A 15,423-nucleotide genomic window follows, 5' to 3' on the forward strand; every position below is an offset into this window, starting at 1 on the left:
CGCTGGAATGATAATTGAATGCAAGCATGATAGCAAGAAAAGTCACAAGGAGAATGCACACAGGTGCCATCATAGAGGTGATCTGTAGAAACTTCAATTTGCCAGTAAAAAAATTGGCTTTGCAAGAAAAAAAATTAATATAGTAAGCCCCACTCCCCTTGTTTGATTAATGCATTGGTTGAAACATTTAAAATAGATCATTTTGCTAGGGGCATAGGCTTGTACACAGCACTTGAGCAAGACAAGTGTGCCTGTTTTTTCTACAGAGTACAGTTGACACAAAGCGTGCCAGCCATCATGAGAGCAATGGCTTTGCCGGTCGTATTCACCTCTTGCCAGATCTCTTACAGCAAAGCCATTCCTCCTCTACTTCCTCCACCTCCTCCTCCCCATCCTCCAGCCAGCCGACACCCACCATGTCCCCACAGACACCCCAGGACAAGCTAACTACTAATGAGGTATGTCTTGCACCACAGCTGGCTGCTTTCACAGGGTTATAAATGTATTTCCTAATAGCTAGCATCCAGAGGATTTCCAACTAGTGTCCCTTCTGCTGCTCTTCTTCCTGTCACTGTCCCTTCACTCCCCCAAAGTAACACATTTCAGCTCTGTTATGTCCCAACATTCTGAACTATAGAATTTTTTACCCCAAATTTGCCAGTTGCCTACTATTTTGTTTTGCTTTTTACAAGTGATTAATTGCATGGCTTTTGTATCACCTAAACCAAGTGTTTTTATCAGTCTTTCTTTCAAAGCTATTTTGGGAAGAGTGTCTAAAAGTAATCCTAGTGTGATTGGCTTTTTCAAGTAACAACGCTGCCTGATTGAGCACAGTGCTGGAAAAATATGCACCTAGAGAGTCGTTGCTTTGGAAAAAGATGCAGTATATTGCAAAAGAAGTTTTTTTTCCATCTAACCATAAGTGGAACCTTTAGGGAAAATATTAATATAATAACTAGTTTCTTTTTATGAATTATTAAATTTGTTTTATTTTAGAAAGTTAGTTAAAATGAGCTGTCTTTGTTTTTAACATATGGTTCTTCTCTGACAGGAGACTATAAAATAGGAGGCTGTTTTCCCAGAATACAAATACCTTTTCAGTTTGCAGGCTATTAAGAGATTTAAAATGTCATCTGCTGGCAATAAAGAAGATAGGTTAAATTACTGCATGTGAATTCTTCTAAATACAAATTTTAGCTCAGGAGCAGTTTCATTTCATTCTGTAGGCTAACACTTTACTCAAACAGACTCTTCATGTTTGAAGCTGTTTTGAAATTGCTTACTGCATGGAAGTTAAATACCCCTGTTTTCAACCACTTAGAGCAGTGGCCCCAATCTTTGCATCCCGGCGGCCTTGCGAGGGGGGAGGGGAACCAGGCCATATGAGCGGCAGACCGGTGTACACATGTGCATGTGCAAATCAACTTGTGCAAGTGGTGGACCAGAGCGTGCAGATCAACCTGTGCAAGTTGAGCTGCGTATGTGTGTGCACATGTGCTGGCTCACCATTCATGCAAGTTGAGTGAGCGCACAAATGCACATTAGCCCACTCACACTGCCTGGTTCCGAATAGGCTACGGCCTGGTAGTGGACCTTAGCCCAGGGGGTGCAGGCTCTTTTTCAGATATTCAGTCAGAAGCAAAGCATGCCATAACAATAATAGGCTAATCCTTGTAAAATCACCACAAGATTTAAGACAGTTTAAATGGCATACAACTAATCACAGGATGCTTAAAACTGTAATGGCAGCTCATGTTTAGTAATGCGAAAAGGCAGTCTGGCAACTAATTGGGTAATTTTCTGGCAAAAATGTCTACCATTTAAATTCTCAGGCAAAACTTTAATTGTAGTTTGAGGGGTTTGTTCTGAATTAAATTTTGAGATGAAATCTTCACCCAGCTTCCAGCTTTGTAAGAGAGAGTGGTTAATAAACCACAGTAGGTATACCTTGTAAACAGCAGTTAGATTATATGCTTCATTACTTCCTAAGAGTGATTAACAGTAAATTCCCGGGCAATGCTACTTACTTATTTCACATTAGAAAAAAGGAAATCCATATATATTGCTTTTTAAAATCATAGAGGCATTTTCAACCATATGAAGCATAGTGATGTTGCTTGTCTAGTAATCAGTTAAAATATCTGTAAATAAATCTATTTCTCTATTTAATATAGAAATTATGGTAAATGACTAAAAGTTCCTAAACATTTTAGAAATAGATGTAGATTCAGATAACAAAACAAATACTATGTAGCATGTGCTGTTTCCTCTTAAGATCAGATGCATTTAACAAGTCATGGATACTTTGTCCATTTAGTACAGGGGTCCTCAAACTGGCCGGCGGGCTGGATACGGTCTGCTGATGCCATTAATCTGGCTCATACAGGACAGTGGTGGGTTCCGGATCCTGTTGCAACCGGTACGAGTGTATGCGTACTTACCTCTTGCAACGTGAGCCTCCGCAACGCTCCAGCTGCTCGGTGGAGTGTTGCGCAGGCACCGTGCGCTGACGTGCAAAAGCACCAAAGACCTCAAATAGAGGTAAGGAGCTCGGGTAGGCCCTCAGGAGCACCATACCGGAACGGTACCCGGCGCTCCGGGCTGGCACCGGTACGCCCGTACCGCAGCATACTGCCTGCAACCCACCACTGACACAGGACCGTAAGGCTGCCCCACAAATATCACCCCACCTACTTGCCAGCCGTCACCTGCCTTCTGGAGATTGAGGAGCCCACAAATGGGATGCATGGAGACCCTGAGAGGCCAAAAACAGGCCTGCTTTTGGGAAGCAAAGTGGTTCTGGAGGCCAAGGATGCCAAAAACAGGACACTAAAAATGAGCCTCCCCAGCCTCCGGGGAGGGGAGATATAGACATACACAAACACACAAACAGAAGCCCCTCACCCCCCCACCAAGGTAGCCACATCCCTTCACTAACCTGCTTGCACACCCAGGAACATAACAAATTAAAGTTTAATGTGTGTGTATTGTATAATGGACTGGTAAATTGGCCACGCACACGGAGTCACATGATCACCTAGCCACACCCACCCAGCCAGTCTGGCTCCCAACAGTCTGAGGGACTGTGAATTGGTCAGAAATAAATATGATATATCCAGTTCTAGACTCTCAACTTAGGCCACTTTCATATTTTCCTAACTTCTTTGTGAGTGTTAGTTCCTAGCATACCACTTCCTAGTTACACCTACTATTAAGAGGGTTCATTGTTTGATTAGTTGTATAGTTTATACATTTAATCTTCTTATGAAATGAAACACATGATACCCAAGGATGCTCTCAACTGAACAGAAAGGCTATCTTCTTTTCTGAAATGAATTGAAATGTTGTCAAGTTGCTAAACTATAAAAGTAATTATGGTTTATGTCAACACTTAGGTAATATCAGTATGTAATGAGAAATTCTGTATCATATAATGGCCAGTTCTGTTTAAATGTTCTATCAGCAAAGTAGATAAAAATGCAGTTTGTGCAGTTGTTGTGAGCAATATGCTAATTCTGTAAACTGCTTAGAGAGGGCTGTAAAACACTGAAGCAGTATATAAGTCTTGTTGCTATTGCAGGTATTAATGATGAAGATCTCCCTAATTCTTTTTTCTAATAAAGTTTTTAAAAATAAGATTTTTATACACCATTTGATACAAATTAGTTGTAGAAAATGGTTTTATTCTACTAATGAAAGCTTCATTTATTACTGTGTACAGGGTCTTATTTTCTTTTGCCCCACGAAATATGGCCTTGGGCTTATTATAGGGGGAGGGCTTATTATTTTCTGGGGCAGGTGAGAAACGAGGCGCGCCTTTCACCTTTCCAGCTCCGTTGCATTCCTCGCCATTGTGTTCAGGGAAGCTGCTAGTAAAAAAACCCCTTCTTGCGAGTTCAATCAAACTTCTTGAAGTCGTGAGATGGGGATTTTTTTTACCAGGGGCTCCCCTGGACACAATGGTAAGGAACGCGACGGACCTGGAAAGGTAAAAGGCGCTCCTTGCAGCCCAACACCACCCATCTCGCCCCAATGGTAAAGGCAGCCTGCCTGGTTCCCTTCCCCGCCGTCCCTTTAGCGAGGGGTGGGAGGTGGGGGGGAGAAGCGAGGCATGCCTCTTACCTTTCCAGGTCCGTTGCGTTCCTCGCCCTTTCGTCCAGTGAATCCCCTTGTAAAAAAAACCTCATGAGTTCAACTCACAAGTATTGCTGGCCTGCCGCTGTTTTTGCGGTGGGCTCTTTTTGCATGGAGGGAAGGGTGGGGGGGGGAAACACTTTGGTTCGCTGCCGCTGTTTTTGCGGCGGGCTCTTTTTGTGTGGGAGGTGGCAGCACTTTGCTTCACCTGCCACTGTTTTTGTGGTGGGCTCTTTTTGCACAGGAGGGAAGGGTGGAGTATGTGTGGAAGCACTTTGCTTCACCTGCCGCTGTTTTGGCGGCGAGCCCTCTTTTTGCCCTGCAAGCTGTACCAGTAGGTGGTACAGTGATAATGGCAGGAACCAGTTGCGCATGCGCTTAAATAGTTGGGGGAGAGCTTATTTTCAGGGGAGGGCTTATTATGGCGCATGCTCTGAAAAGCCCAATTGGGCTTATTAGCAGGGCATGTCTTATTTTTGGGGAAACATGGTAGCCTGAACTTGCTTATCATCCTATGTAAAAAGGAGCCTTCCATATGAAGAAATGTTACGAAAGTAATTGCACAGTCTGATCAGCAGCTAGCATCGTACACTAGACTCATTATTCTCCTAATGTTACATTGTACAGGTGAAACTCGAAAAATTAGAATATCAGGCAAAAGTTCATTTATTTTAGTAATGCAACTTAAAAGGTAAAACTAATATATGAGATAAGACTCATTACATGCAAAGCAAGATAGTTCAAGCCGTGATTTGTCATAATTGTGATAATTATGGCGTACAGCTCATGAAAACCCCAAATCCACCATCGCAGAAAATTAGAATATTACATGCAATCAATAAAACAAGGATTGTACATAGAACAATATCGGACCTCTGAAAAGTATAAGCATGCATATGTACTCAGTACTTGGTTTGGGCCCCTTTTGCAGCAATTACTGCCTCAATGTGGCGTGGTATGGAAGCTATCAGCCTGTGGCACTGCTGGGGTGTTATGGAAGACCAGGATGCTTCAATAGCGGCCTTCAGCTCTTCTGCATTGTTTGGTCTCATGTCTCTCATCTTTCTCTTGGCAACGCCCCATAGATCCTCTATGGGGTTCAGGTCAGGCGAGTTTGCTTGCCAATCAAGCACAGTAATCCCACAGTCATTGAACCAGGTTTTGGTGCTTTTGGCAGTGTGAGCAGCTGGAAAATGAAGTCAGCATCCCCATAAAGCTCGTCTGCGGAAGGAAGCATGAAGTGCTCCAAAATCTCCTGGTAGACAGCTGTGTTGACCCTTGTCTTAATGAAGCACTGTGGTCCAAAGTCCTGTTGCTCAGTGGTCCAAAGTCCTCTTTTCTGATGAGAGCAACTTTTGCATGTCATTTGGAAACCAAGGACCCAGAGTATGGAGGAAGAATGGAGAGGCCAGTCAAGCACAGTAATCCCACGGTCATTGAACCACGTTTTAATGCTTTTGGCAAAAGTTGCTCTCATCAGAAAAGAGGTTATACTTATGCTTATACTTTACAGAGGTCCGATATTGTTCTATGTACAATCCTTGTTTTATTGATTGCATGTAATATTCTAATTTTCTGAGATGGTGGACTTGGGGTTTTCATGAGCTGTATGCCATAATCATCACAATTATGACAAATCATGGCGTGAGCTATCTTGCTTTGCATGTAATGAGTCTTATCTCATATTAGTTTCACCTTTTAAGTTGCATTACTGAAATAAATGAACTTTTGCACGATATTAGAGCCAAGGTGGCGCAGTGATTAAATGCAGCACTGCAGGCTGACTGCTAGATCAGCAGTTCAGCGGTTCAAATCTCACCGGCTCAGGGTTGACTCAGCCTTCCATCCTTCCGAGGTGGGTAAAATGAGGACCCGGATTGTTGTTGGGGGCAATATGCTGACTCTGTAAACCGCTTAGAGAGGGCTGAAAGCCCTATGAAGCGGTATATAAGTCTACTGTTATTGCTATTGCTATTCTAATTTTCTAATTTCTAATTTTTTGAGTTTTACCTGTATGTACTTTGTTTCTGGAGAAAATGTTTTATGTAAGCAAAATAATATACAAATAAAAAAAAACATTTTTTGTTAGAGGCCATAGTGAAAGATGTCCAATGATAGAAATTTACTTGGAAAGAAGACTGAACAGCAGAGTGGAAAAGGCAGGAAACAATTTAAATGTAAATTACTACTTTTTTCTAGATCAACTTTATAGGGCAATACTTAATTTTTCACTCCTGTCATTTCTATTTTAAGATGCACAGCCTGAGATTTAACTCACATATATGACAAGTTTTAAAATCCATTTCTAACAGTTTCATTATTTCATTTTCCTTCCTTGTTTATGTTTTTCATGTTTAGTGGTATAACAAGATGCACCTGTGCCTTCATATCATCATTCACACCTCTCCCCTCCTAATAACTCCACTTGTTTAATACTGTCTTAATATTTTTCTGTGAAAATGATGGTGGAAGAACATGCTGCAGCTTTCTGGCAAGAAACCAATTTTCAAAATTTAAAAATAAAATAATCCTAAAAATCATTGCAAGCTAAAATTATAAAGCTGATAGCTTGATTTTTAATTGCTCATACTTTGTTGCATATGGAGGAGATATTTCCCAATTGGTGACTGACAGTATAAAAGATGCAGGGCAGAAATACAATGTAGGAAGTAATACAATGAAATGAAAAAGAACAATTTGCACAATAAAGAACAAGGTTTAGAAAACAGGGCCTCCTATTTCAACTGGAGGAGATTCTTCTAAGTTTTTAGTGTAAAGCTTAATACATTTAGAATACATTTTGTAAAGGCTGAAGCAAAGGCTGCTTGGTGGACAAAACCTATAATAGCAGTGATAAGCACTTTAAATTTTACTTATTTTAAAGAAATACTCAGGTTGCCTCTACATAGGTAGCATTTGGGGAAAGGGGATAAGAAAGCTTCTGAAAATAAGGCTGCATAGTTACAGCTAGATGAAATGTCTTTGTTGGTTAAGAACAAAGTTGTTTTATTAAGATGATTATTTGACATTTACATTGCAGACTCAGTCCGCTAGTAACACACTGCAGAAACACAAATCTTCATCCTCCTTCACACCTTTTATAGACCCCAGATTACTACAGATATCTCCATCTAGTGGAACAACTGTAACTTCTGTTGGTAAGTTAAACAAGTAGAAACAAATCAGTAGTATAAAAATATTTTTAAATATATATATATACATTTATAATGGCCCTTTATTTTAATGTTTTCATTTATATTTTTGTAAAGGCAAACAGCAAGCACAATTATTTTGAAATCATTGAGATCTTTAACATAATGTGTTCATGTAGGTGTTACATCTGCATATTAAGATTACTAAATATTTTTCTATTTTTCACATTTTTCTCTCTTCTATTCCTCTCTGCAGTAGGATTTTCTAGTGAAGCAATGAGATCAGAAGCAATAAGACAGGATCCAACCAGAAAAGGATCAGTTGTTAATGTCAATCCTACAAATACACGGCCACAGAGTGACACCCCAGAGATCCGCAAATACAAGAAGAGATTCAATTCTGAAATCTTATGTGCTGCCTTATGGGGTATAGAATCTAATGTTGATTGCTACATCATTCCTATATTTGAAAGTTGTAGGCTTATTGATAAAATCAAGAATCTATTAAGAATATAGAAGTTGTGCTAGTTTTGTAACTGACTTATTAATTAGATCTGGATCTAATCCTACTTATGAACATGGAAATTAAGTGTCTTAATAATAAGTTTTGTTTGTCAAGTTTAGATATTGTATATGCCAAAGACAAATTTCTTGTGTTTCCAATCACAATTGGCCAATAAAGAATTCTATTCTATTCTATTAATAACTTTTAATGGCAGGCTTTGATTTTAATAGTAATCAATAGAATTGTTCATAAATATTTCCTACTGAGAACTGAAAATTGAAGCTGAGTATGAACATTCCTGACACCGGGCTATGAAGTATTTCAAAGCCATTTCTGGAGCTTTAAAGGTTTTATACCATGATAACATTTGTTGGATATTTAAATATTCCACAATAGAAAATCCAAAATCCATTTAACTTGTGTTTGTCTTAATCTTGTTTATTCTAGGAGTTAATTTATTAGTGGGGACAGAAAGTGGCCTGATGTTATTAGATCGAAGTGGTCAAGGGAAAGTTTATCCACTAATAAACAGAAGAAGATTTCAGCAAATGGATGTACTTGAAGGTTTGAATGTGTTGGTGACAATATCAGGTAGACAAAAGTTCTTTTTTGATAACCTTAATCGCAGCATTACTAATGCACTGTGCCTGTATTTTATACTTACAAGTGCCTGCTTCCTGCATGAAGAACAAATAATATTAGAAGCCAATGTTTTACTTCTTACATTATGTCTTGACTAAAACTATGTTGCTTTATGATTCTAAATCACAGCTTTAAAAATTGCTACTGGATTATAAAGTCCAACTCTGCCTTGTTAATGTGAGAACAAGTTTTCTGGCTTATATCTGTTTTGTGATATATCATATTCCAAACCTATGCCAAAACTCAAAGAAACATGGTAAAGGCAACTTTTGTTTACACTATCTGAATCATTGGTAACTTATTTGATTTATAATACTGGCATCATTCAAACTGAAATGATGTAATAAAATAAATGCCATCCAACCAGGATTGGTCTGATGAAAATCTGTAATATAAACTTGCATGCTACTTTTCATTCATACTATTCCTATGACTAGGAATAGTATGAATGACCAGTTGTACATTCTTTGACCAACCTAGTCTGCAGGGTTGTTATTGTGGGAGGAAAGTGGAGAAGGATGTGGTGTGAGCTACTTTGAACTCCTGAAGGATAATCAGAATTTGGGTCTAATAAAATAGCTGCTACTTCTACATAGAAGCATTCTGTAACCTGATTTCTTCATATTAAAATTAGGAAGTTTTGTTAAAGAAGTTTTATTATGATGAAATGTTGGTTTAATTTAGTGAAACTTCAATTTGGGTTTCATTTATCAATTTTTAAGAATGGATTTATGAAATTGAAAATATTGAATAATCTAGCTCAAAAACATCTCAACCCCTCCCACCCACCTTCAATGAATAAATGCATTCTTGAAATCATAAATACAGTATATGAGTTTGCATAAATATATTGAAACTTGGAAATGTGGTTTGGAAATATGTTGCAGTATTTTAATTAAAGGTATATTTTCTAAAGTCTAGAAATATGGTAGGGGCAACTAAAATGATAACTGGATTTGAACAATTGTCTTATGAGGGGAATATAACTTTTGAACTGTTTAATTTAGAAAAAAATGAAAGAAAGGCTAGAGTTATCCATCTATTATACATGGGTAACATATATTATGTGGTTAGAGTAGTTATTCTTTTAATAGAAAAATCAGAACACCTAGGCAAACTAAATGTCAGGGATTTTAAAATTAAAAAAAAAAAGAGTAGCATTCCTTCTCAAAATTCATGAAATCACCAACTTAGCTGACTGAAAAGTATCAGACAAATTGATTGAGGATGAAATTATTAGCTGCTAAGAATTTAACTCTGTTGGATTAGGTGAAGGGCGGATCAAATCACAGCTATAGAGTCCAACTAGATGCTCTTTCAAAATTTGCATTTAAGACATGGCGCTTTGATTCAAGCTCTATCTTGAATAAATTGACACAATATAATTAATAAGTCATTCAGATACAGAGAAGCAGCTTTGATGATTGCTAAATTCTGCACATTTTCAAGCAAAAATCAGGTAACTAGAGCTGTACATATAATTCAAGTGTAGTTCAACCATTTGGGATTGTATAGGCATTAATGTATTTGGCAAGTTTATTTTCACTCTTTCTTAATTATTTTTAGTCATGCCTGGTTGACATTTTCTATTGTTGATTCTTTTCCTGGTTTCAACCAGCTGAACAAGCTTTGGTTTGTTTGTTCGTTTTTTTAGTTTTATTTGGTGTTGTTTTTTTGTTCCAAAGTGAATCACTTTGAATTTATGCACATTGAATTGCATTTTGTAATAATTTTGTAATAATGTTTGTCGTAATACAGTCAGTTCATTTGATTTGAACAAATTGTTTTGTAGCTACTTGCTAATTTATTTTTATTTTTACTACAGTGCATAATTTAGTATCAGATACAATTTAGGCACTTTCATATTTGTCACACTTTTTAAAAGTTTGCTTAAGTTCTTCATATTCTCTCCTGAATACATCATTTGCCTACAATTCAGTCAGAAATCTTCCCTGCCACTTAAGTGATGACAGTGGCGGCTATATAAGGTTTAGTGTGAGAACCACAGAACAGCTGTTATATAGAAAAGTCTTCTAGAAGTTACTATTCCATTTTTCTGTACAGCTTGACTAAGCTCCTTCTGATCATGTGATTGGATAAAAAGTACAGTGATCGATTTGTAGCTCTTTTGTGTTCTTAAGGTTTTTTTAAATAAGGAAAATATTTCATATTTTTATCAGATACAACTATTCTATGAACTTTGTGATACCTCTGTGCTTATATTACTATATTACTCCATTACTCAAGTGAGAGTCATCTCTAGCAGATGATGGTTTCTTTGAAACAGATTACTGGTTCCTAGGGATAGGGGATATTTTCTTTAAAATACAATTTAGGAAGTTTGCCTTCATATATCTTGTATTTGGAGTAGGAGTACTATGGCTATTTAAGCATATTTTTTTTAAAAAAAGTTAAAGTTCTGAATAAGAACCTCTATGGCAGATAAAATTACGTGGGATAGAGAATCATATATAGTTGCTTCCATAACATTCTAGTAATTATTGAATTATTCTACATAGTGTAATAGTGCAAACCTTGCCCTGTTCTTAAGAAAATACTTTTTGCCTAGGTAAGAAAAATAAATTGAGAGTTTATTACCTCTCATGGTTAAGAAACAAGATCCTTCACAATGATCCTGAAGTAGAAAAAAAACAAGGATGGACAACTGTAGGTGATTTAGAAGGCTGTGTGCACTACAAAGTTGGTAGGTAATTCATTATCTTAATTTGAAAGCAATTCTAGTTATAAGTAACTTCCTAACAAAATAAAAGTTTTGATTTTTATAAGTAAATGATATGGCATAAAAATACAGCCTGTATATTTCACATTTTCAAAATAAATGCTCTTAAGGATGACTTTATATACATATACATATACATTCATACATACATACACACACACACATATACAAATACATACATATACACACATACATAACATACATATACATTCACATACACACAAACACTTTAGTACAAACAACTGTGAATTGAGCATGAAGCTCATATTTTCCACTTCCTTGGCATCATCTCATTTCCTAAAATGTTCTAAGATCAAAGAATAGAGAGAAGTAATTTCCTGCCCTGTACATTGTTTTACCAATTCTGAACACGGCAGAGATTGTGTATCAGTACAATCATATATATTAGGAAGTATTAAGAAGATAGTCTGACCCTCTTATCCTGTTGGAAAATATATAAATGAAACACCAGGAAGTCATTGACTGCTGCTGACTTTATTGCAAAGAAGAGATGTCATATAATTGTGGGTGTGGTATTAGTTTTATCTTAAAGCTAAATCCGTAATAGTCATTTTCTGTGGACTGGCTTTCTTTCTTTATCTACCAACATTTCTAATCATTTCTTAGTATTTATAAGTACTGATAATAAGTTTTTCTCTCTCCCTCTCACATTTATATGGTAAAAAAACTGTTAAGAGTCATTGAATATTTTAAGAATATGTCTGAACTAGAATCTATATTTAACATTAATGTATCAATATTACATACATGTAATGTTAATTATTATGTACTTCAAAATAATTTTAGAGCAACCGTTCATATCTTTATGAATTAGACTATAAACTGATGTGTATATTTATATTTTCTACAATAAATATTGAAATGTGATGCCTTATCAGCTGTATAAAAATTTTACTTAAATAATTTTACAAAATGTTTTGGTCCTTTTTAATTTTAGTAAAATATGAAAGAATCAAATTCTTAGTAATTGCTTTGAAGAGTTCTGTGGAGGTCTATGCCTGGGCACCAAAACCATACCACAAATTTATGGCATTTAAGGTAAGAGTGCCTCTTTTCCTTTAAATATGTCATTGAAGAATTTCAGGGTGAACTTAACTGTCAACAATTTTTAACTTTGATATATGGTGCTTTAAATAGTGCCCATTATCCATAGGCAATAACAAATCTAAATTCACCCAGCAGTATTAGGGAATATTGCTACTCTAGAATTGAAATATAGCTTATATCTACCACACTCTTGTGGAACTCTTGAGTTAATGTGCTTTAGGTCTATGGATAATAAGTAAAAAACCTGATTCTTCAAGAGAGACATTAATCTTGTAAGGAAACCAGGAACATGAGTTGACATCTTTTCTTGCTTTCTTCTTTTTTCTATGAGGATAATTGCTTTAGTAGAAACGTGGTCTGTGTATGAGGGATAATATACACATGTTTTACTGGTGTCCCTTAGTCATGAGACTTGTTGCCAATTCTCCAGTCAGAAATGTTGCAATTTTCCTCATTACTCTTATTTTCCTTTCAGTTTGTAAGTTTTTATTAAACACGGCTTTCCATGTACTACCAAGTTTTAGATTAATGGTCATGCAAGATGAACCAGCACTACATAGGAAAAATTATATAAGACTTTGTTCATTGATCTATTTAAGAATATTCAAGGTGGAGAAATGGAATATTATTAAGAAAGAGATGAGGAAATCAAAAGGAGTGTTATTATGAAAATTCACCCTTAAGTCTAGTCATTTTTTCAGAACTTCAAGACTGCATGCAAGTTACTAGTTTTTTCCCCCCTATGAAAAGGGACCTAAGGGTGAATTTTCATAATAACACTTTTAAAATATAATACCTCTCCTTTTACTTTTAATTTGTATTTTTCTTCTTCATTTATGTAAAAGTTCAATCAGTAGCTTTTATAAAGGAAATGAAGCAGTAGCGATCAAACTTTTGTAAAAGATTGTAAAACGCATAGGATTTATCTGATCTAAAAATATTATACACATGCATGGCTCATTCTTATGTTTCAAGTTTATTGCCATATACAAGTGAACAATAATGATGGAATCAATGAATACTGCTTAGGCCATTCCAGATGAAATATTTTCCATAATTGTTTTCGAAATAATCTCTTCAGTATATATGTATATATTTTATTACTTAACAGTCATTTGGAGACTTGGTACATAAGCCATTATTAGTGGATCTTACTGTAGAAGAAGGCCAGAGATTGAAGGTGATCTATGGCTCCTCTGCTGGTTTTCATGCAGTTGACGTGGACTCAGGATCAGTGTATGATATTTATCTTCCAACACATGTAAGTATGTAGCATTGTAATCATGTTAATTAACCCATATTTTTGATAATGGGCAAAACACATCATACTAAATACTAAAGGCTGAATGGATGGCATATAATTAATAATTTATATCCAAACATGTATATCTATAGATGAGCCAAAAGGTGCTTTTCCAAAAGACAACTGGACTTTCTTTTTTAATATTTCACTTCTAATCCGAGATGCTGCTCTAGTTCTGAAATGTTTTCAAAGAAAAAAAAATCAAGAAAGTCCAGTTACCTTTGGAAAAGCACCTTTGGGACAAATGTGAGTTGGATGATTGAGGATTTCCATAAATACTGGAGAAGATGATATTTGTGCTTTGGAAAGCAATAAATAATAGAAGAACTGTGGGACACAAATCCATTATATCTGAGAATGTTTACAATTCCATGGATTATTTCTCAGTCTAGGACCGTGATGGCGAACCTGTGGCACTCGTGCCCAAAGTGGCATACGAAGCCATGTCGCTTAGCACATGCAGTCTTGCCTGTTTGTCTTTCGGGTGCACACAACTATCAGCTGTCCTTTGCGTGCACAGCAGTGCCAAAAACTAGCATGCACATGAGTGCTGGCCAGCTAATTGTCAGGTGCGCATACGTGCCAGAACCCAGAAGTTTGCCTTTTCTGGAGCACGATTCTATCACATGCACGGCAGTGCCAAAAACCAGCCTGTGCATGCACGCCGGCCAGCTGATTGTCAGGCACGCATATGCACTAGAACATGAATGTTTGGCTTTTTTGGAGTGTGGCCCTGGCAAGAGTGCAGGCGACATTTCCACACGACCTTTTCAGCACTTGGTGCCAAAAAAGTTCGCCATCACTGGCCTAGGAAATGTATGGTTCAATTCAGAGAAAATGAGGAATGCCTTGTTGCCGAATGGGAGTTGAAAAATACATGTATTTGCAGATTCAGTGTAGTATCCAGCCCCATGCGATCATTATTCTTCCTAACACTGATGGAATGGAACTGCTTGTTTGCTATGAGGATGAAGGAGTATACGTCAACACATATGGAAGGATCACCAAAGATGTGGTTCTGCAGTGGGGGGAAATGCCTACATCTGTGGGTATGTATGCCAAGCTTTTACAAAACACTTTCAGAAAATGGTAGATAAATGGTTCTTTATCTGAAATTCAGTCTCTTTGGCTATTGAACAATCTAAGATATCATGACAGATTGGTAAACCTTATATTCTCTATTTCTATTGCTAAGTCAGAGGACATAATAATTATATTGCTGCTATACCTATACATTATTCACCTATGCTTAAGTTTAAATGCTTTGGATGAAAAAAAATAGATCATGGGGCATAATTGCATCTATAAGGTGTTCAGAGGTACTATGGAAAAGCAAAATATCCATACCCGATGGATATTTTTATATGGCAACAAGTTCAAAAAGAATACATTTCAAGCTTCTTGGACCCAGTTAGATTTTTCTAAAATAATCTGATGTTATGTATTTTTGTCTTGGTAATATTATTAAAGAATCAATTATTTGTAGGCTATCATTGTTTATATATTGGGAGGTAAACAGTATTGAAGAAAGAGTATTTGTTATGAAGGTATATGCTTACAATTACTGGTATATGTTCTTTTACTTTTAACAATTGAAGAGATGTGTGTGTGTGTGTGTGTGTGTGTGCATTTATTCATGTATTTGCTGCCTTTATAATTTTTACAAATTGCAAGGTAGCAAACATATCCAACACACCTTCCTCCTTCTATTTTCCCCATGACAGCAACGGTGTGAGGTATGTTAGGCTGAGACTGATTGGCCCAAATCACCCAGTTTTCCTGACTAAAGCAGGACTTGAACTGTCTCCTGTTTTCTAACCTGGTGCCTTAAGCACTACATTAATCTTGTTTTAGTAGAGAGAAGATGGTAATTAATTAA

General features: G+C 36.6%; 1 protein-coding gene across 6 annotated transcripts in view; it reads left to right on the forward strand.

Annotated features, from left to right (window-relative positions):
- MAP4K4 (mitogen-activated protein kinase kinase kinase kinase 4) overlaps positions 1-15,423 on the forward strand; it is a 166,229-nt gene that overhangs the window by 147,399 nt on the left and 3,407 nt on the right. For 4 of the 6 annotated variants that reach the window (XM_032226564.1, XM_032226565.1, XM_032226568.1 and 1 more), the window contains 8 exons: positions 267-458; positions 7,175-7,292; positions 7,543-7,713; positions 8,239-8,382; positions 11,003-11,137; positions 12,132-12,232; positions 13,353-13,502; positions 14,434-14,593. In XM_032226564.1, the coding sequence (XP_032082455.1) occupies positions 267-458; positions 7,175-7,292; positions 7,543-7,713; positions 8,239-8,382; positions 11,003-11,137; positions 12,132-12,232; positions 13,353-13,502; positions 14,434-14,593 (1,171 nt within the window). The remainder of the gene's footprint in view (positions 1-266; positions 459-7,174; positions 7,293-7,542; positions 7,714-8,238; positions 8,383-11,002; positions 11,138-12,131; positions 12,233-13,352; positions 13,503-14,433; positions 14,594-15,423) is intronic. The other 2 variants (XM_032226567.1, XM_032226569.1) reach the window with 1 other exon arrangement.

Source organism: Thamnophis elegans, chromosome 11 (genome assembly GCF_009769535.1).
Source record: "Thamnophis elegans isolate rThaEle1 chromosome 11, rThaEle1.pri, whole genome shotgun sequence".
Taxonomy (NCBI): Eukaryota; Metazoa; Chordata; class Lepidosauria; order Squamata; family Colubridae; genus Thamnophis; species Thamnophis elegans.